The 5,986-nt window shown below is 33.1% G+C and overlaps 1 protein-coding gene across 2 annotated transcripts; it reads right to left on the reverse strand.

Moving 5' to 3' along the window:
• LOC128179711 (uncharacterized) lies at window positions 1-3,434 on the reverse strand. Of its 2 annotated transcripts, XM_052847245.1 has the most exons (7): window positions 2,937-3,433; window positions 2,764-2,829; window positions 969-1,173; window positions 733-840; window positions 499-580; window positions 205-344; window positions 1-107 (listed from the first exon to the last, which is right to left on the reverse strand). In XM_052847245.1, exons 2-7 carry the CDS (start codon window positions 2,776-2,778, stop codon window positions 1-3), a joined length of 657 nt encoding a protein of 218 aa, XP_052703205.1. In that variant the 5' UTR covers window positions 2,779-2,829; window positions 2,937-3,433. The 2 variants fall into 2 exon arrangements, with proteins under 2 accessions (XP_052703205.1, XP_052703206.1); XM_052847246.1 differs by having other exon boundaries at window positions 2,764-3,434.
• Window positions 3,435-5,986: the final 2,552 nt, after the last annotated feature.

Genomic DNA, 5,986 nt, shown 5'->3' on the forward strand with positions numbered 1-5,986 from the left:
CTATGTAAATCTGTACTGTGACGTAAAATATAAAAAGTCTTTGATCACCTTACCTTTTTGGTCTGTAGCAGTTGTTTTTCTTGTTCCATTACCGTTTTCATTTCTCCCTGAAAGTAAATATTTTTTTTCTATCTTTCCTAAAGAATATCAGCAATTGTATATGCAATATTAAAAATAAATGAAAAAAATAAGTTTTATACACACGTCGACCTAATTTACTGCGAAGGCGTTTGGTCCCAAATTTCACTAATATAAGTATTACGGCAGTTAATACACTAGTTATCAATGCAACAAGACCAAGGTGAAGAGAGGTGTCTGCACTGTTCTGATTGGTCACCAGAGCGCTGTGCATAAAGTAAAATAGAATTATTACAAATTTTCTAAACTTTGAGTCAATAATCCACTTATCAAGTAAGTGTCAAGTATCGGTCTAGTATAGCCAAATGAATGCTGTCAAATTGAATGTGATAAACCAAACACTAAAAACGTCATACATACTTTGTGGAATTTTTCAAAAGTGGGCATCCAGGCTCCTCAGTGAAACATCGTTCAGAAAAATTCAAATCTAGACAAGCTGGAACTTTAAATAAATGAATGATAAATGAAAGGTTTGACATGTGAAAACTTTTATCTACTATTGAAGTGTTTTTATTTTTTAAAAACTAAGATGATATCTTTCGTTTCAACAATTACCTAGTATTGGACACTATGATTCAGAAAAAAGCAACTTACTCTTGTAAACTTGTTCGCTCAAGTATGTGTAATCTGGGCATCCTTTGACAAAGTTCGTGCAGTCGACTTGGTTTAGGTACCCCATTCCACCTAGTTCCCAGCAATTACCTGGTATCGGTTGATATTAATATTGGAGAAGAAGAATATAATCATGTCAAATAAAAAGCATATTAAAAATCGAAATTGATACCATGTTTATATTTGTTGATAAATTGCTTTGCAATATCTTGTCTCACCTTTCTCGGTCTTCATACTCGCTCTGTCGTAACAGAACTCTACAAAATGGGTCCTCTCGGCGTTAGGGATACAGTAATAATGGTTAAACGGCTGGTCGCCTCCAACATTACAGTTCATTCTCAAGGATGCCGACGTCCATGCCGAGTCCGTCCGTGGACAGGTAAACGTTTGGTAGACTTTCAACCCTTCTCTGTATCCAGGTACCTACCAAATTACAGAATTGTGATAATATACTGACACTCCTTAAAATTCTCAATGCCTAAATCGTTTTGTATCGGTCGTCATTTTATTCATATATCTGATAAACAAATTATATCTTGTATATCATCAACCATGTCAAATGATCAATGTTTATTATTTTTTTTTATTAAAAAAAACCTACAATTGAAATGAATGTCAATGAATTGGAGGGGATGCACGTAAAAAATGCGGTTTTGGTCATTGATACCAGATATTGCCTTTATCAGTATTAATGATGGCACGAAGGCGTGAAGACTAGCAGACATTTCAAATGATCTTTTCAGCAATATTCTGCCATTTTCTTGCAGGTTCAGAGTCTACGGCTGGTGGCAACGCACACATTTATACCCCACATGACCCAGCTCGTTCCACAAATGCTCGATTGGAATTAAATATGGAGACATAGTTAAGTTTGAATGAAAGTTTGTGTCACACTTGCCGTATGCACACGCGCGCATTGTTCTGTTGGAAAATAAACCCATTGCCTTATCTATGTTGCTGCATTAATGGTTCTAAAACAGGCTAAAGAATTTGTCCGCTGGCTGTGAGGGTTCCGTTCAAAATTAATCATTGCACATGTTATTTAAGAAATAAACAACGTTATTTAGTGAACATGGCGTTATGAATAGTAATTGCTCTGTTGGCATATTCCATGATGCGCGCTAGCGCATCATGGAAAATATGCCAGCAGAGCAGTTGCTATTCATAACGCCATGTTCACTAAATAATCGTTGTTTATTACTTATATTTGCATTTTACCACTCGCAAATACCCTATATTAGCCTAGACCTGACATTTAGCTATTACATCAAAAGTAAACATTTAGACTGTAATGTATCTTTTTAATTCACATAGATTTGTTAACAGAATCAATGATATGTTATAACAGTAATTCCTTTAAAATGTTATCAAAAACATGTTTTAATATTACATGTAAATACGTCAATTTTAATCGAGTTGGAGAAAAACACATGATGTATCGTATAGTGGTTTAAATCTATAACGTCATGGAAAAGTATATAACGTTACACCTTTATGACGTCATAGTATACTGACAGAGCAATTGCGATTATAGAGAAATAATTGCAGCTCCTCCGTATGGGCTTACAGTGGGAAAGAACAATGGAAATGCAAATATAAAAAATTGTGGTTAACAATATGCACATTAGATCATCATGAACAAATACGTCACATACAGACAGACAGATGTTGACAGGTCACCAATGGAATTTTTCTTTCATTATAAAGTTCAAAAAGCGAAATGATAAAATCATTCTTCTCCCCATTACTTTCTGGTGATCGTTTTTGCTCTACTTTTTTTAATATAATTATAATAAAAGAATTCTCATATTCACTCCTTCAAAATATTGTACACAGACCATCTGGTGCAAAGGCACCTTACGTTAAATATTTTTCTCATAATAAAAATATATACCCTATATACCTAATAATACACCCTTGTGAATTCCGAATTGCTTTCACTTTTAATATTCTTAGTTTATCTAAAAATCTATAAAGATATATATCACGCATAAATACATGTATTTGTCTTACCCTTGACCGGGACATCGTCGGGAAAAACGATAACAACCTTCACAAAGTGCTGAATGTCGTCTTGCTCTAAAGAAAACAAATTACCAATAACACCCACAGGTAATTTATAATCAAGCAAAAGAATTATTAATACAAATAAATATGCAAGGTTTCTGAAAATATTTCATTCTTACTTTTCTGTCTGGATTGAAGGCACGGTATGCCGTTCCCAAGAAACGCTCGCTTCAAATAAATTCAAGGTTGGGCCTTTCCAAGAACCTGCTTGTACGTTAAATTCTGCTTATCTTTTTTCTGGGTTTTTTTATGTCGGGAAATTTGGTCGTGCTGGTCTTATCTATAACATTACTGGGTTATCTTTCACCAAACGTGGACGGATCTATAGCAATATTAATGCACTAGACTGGCTTGGATGCCAGGATGGGTAAAACGTTGAAAATAACAGCGTGGCTCGAACTACAACTTGGAGTTATAAACTATGCAGAAACAGATCAACTAGCTGGAAATCTGATGCAATTATAAATGTTAGTCATATGATATCAATAAACTAATATCAAAGGGGGGTGGTCATGATTTTAGTCAAATTATATTTTTTTTGTTTTTATACTTTAGGAATGCGTTTTAAATGATCAAATAATTCGAGGGTCAGTCGTAGAGTTATAGGCAAGATTCAGCGCTCACAATTCTTTGTCATGTAAACAAGGCTCGTGCCCCGTTTTTGTTTTCATAGGTTCAATATAAAAGTACAAAAAATCTTTTTCAGGTTCATTTTTCAATCTTCTTTTTAATTTAAAACTAAAAAACAGATTCTGTTTTACACATTCATTATAGGTCTAAAACTGGAATTTTCACTTCAACATTCAAATGTAAACAAAAGCTTTGTATTTACAGCAAAGAATTGTAAGCTCTGTAACTCGCTTATCACACAACGTATGACACTCAAATATTGGTTGCCTATAAAAAAAATTCCTTTCTAAAGCACTATGAAAATGAAAATCGGAAGAAAAAAAAATTGACCAAAATCATGTCCATGCCTTTATAACCTTGAATTTTGATGTCTTTTTTATAAAGTTAATGCAAGTGACAAAACAACCCTAACATTTAGAATGAGATTCTTTATGCAACAGTGCTCTTTATTTTCTATTGCTTCTGAATTTGGATACACTTACATTTTCTATTCTTAAACATTGTTTAGGCCAAAAAAAAAATATGTGTGTTTCCGGTAACATGTCCCCCAAAATTAGGGTAGGTAGGTAGGCAATTACTTTTTTTTTTACTTGACTTTTTATTTTAACTTCATATTATATTTAACTGTTTTTTTAGGTAAACTGTATGTGGAAACTCAGGCCTCTCACACCCATTTTTTTGGTACTGGGGTCAGGGCCAATGGATTGGGAAAAATGCAATGTTTTGATAAAAATTGGGAATTTTTTTTCTTACTTTATACGTACAGTCCCCTGAACGGAAAACTAGGGTACCGGTATACTGATAGGATTTTTTTTAAAAATTAATAATTTTTTTAAAATTATTTTTAAAACTGGGACAATGTGCGTATAACAATAAGAAGAAAAAAGTTTATTCATAGAGTGTGATACAAATTTCTTAATGAAGATGTAAAAGTTCCCAAAAGGTTTTTGTGTAATTACTATACATGTATATGTCAAATGGCAAAGAAACAGTTTATCAGAATTTTAAAAAAGTTATCTTATTTGTATTAATGTAAAATTTAATTTATTTTTGTATTTATACCTTTTAAAATTAATTTTTTTTTATTGTGTAAGCTGCATGACATTATTTATAAAATCAGTCTCTGTACTTCTGTGTATTTGGGGTATTAGTCCAACCCTCTGACCCACTTACTACCGTTTTGTAGAGGATCAGTTTAGACAAACATTTTTATAATAATTTTAACATTTATTGCAGAATTATAAACTATTAACAGCTTATCAACCAACTGTTATATCAGGATTAAAAGTAATAAACATCGTTTTTCAATTAAACTGTCTCTGAGGAAATTCTGGCCAAGTTACCGATCACAAGAAACAGTTTGCAATGCGGTAGTGTTGCACGTCTTCACAGTGTTTTTATGACTGCTGAATATACATGATATATATTTAGAATAAATATGGTTTCCTTTTAGTTACATTATTTATTTTAGTCAATCTACAATTGGGAAGAACACACTCAATTTTGGGGGAAAAGATGCCTTTTTCACGTTGGGAATTGGGCCGAATATCGGCCCCAATTAAAGAGAATCGAGAGGTCTGAAACTCTTATAAGCTCTTCTCCTCCCTCAAGAGACATATGAAAAAACATGAAAGTGAGTCCCGACATGTGTGCCCTGTGTTTTACAAAACATTTTATAATAAATGGGAAATAACTCGTCATCTCAATCTGTCAATAGAACTCATTTAATGCCTCGAACGTCGATCCTTTGGCTTTGCTTGCTTCAAAATTATGAATTTCTCCGTATAAATTCCCCACAGTCCAGTGCCCAGAAAAGCTATTTATTGCATTAATATCGGGTGAATGCAGACATTTTTTAGACGGTGGCTATAAATAGCCACGGTCTATTGCTATCGTCCTGACCGGAAGAGTATTTCTCACAGGGACCCTAGCGGATAAGGAACGATAACTCTGTTAGGTATGCAGTGTTAATGCAATGTTACAGACAACGTTTTTTCTATGTGTCGATTTCAGTATGAGAACTAATTTTAATCTTATCAGATATTTTAAGCATTATAGCTGCTAATTATTTTGTACATGTGTTTAAATAATTTATGAAATTGGGTTTTATTTTAAATTGGCCGTTACCCTGTCTGCCTACGCGGTATCGATAATTTATGCACCAACTGCCAGTTGTGAAGTTAAACTCTGTATCAGGGCTGCATAAACTATATCACTGCGATAATTTGCTAAGAGATCTCACAATAACCGCTTCTTGTTTTTTATGATGTAAACAATTGTCAGAAACATACTATTTAAACAGGTTTGCCATTTCATATTTCAGCAATTTTTCAACGCATTAATTTTAGTTGAGGCAGAATATTTATTTTGTTGTAGCTTATTCCAAAGAATTCACAACAGATACTGACAATGAATATTACATAAATAACATATTGAACTTCAACCGATCAATGGCACACTTTCTTCTACAAGTGTGCATGTGTTTTCAAACATACAAAAAAACTTGAAATTTACGATTCAAAATGTGTTTTGGACTGAC

The sequence above is a fragment of the Crassostrea angulata genome, chromosome 4 (genome assembly GCF_025612915.1).
Source record: "Crassostrea angulata isolate pt1a10 chromosome 4, ASM2561291v2, whole genome shotgun sequence".
NCBI lineage: Eukaryota > Metazoa > Mollusca > Bivalvia > Ostreida > Ostreidae > Magallana > Magallana angulata.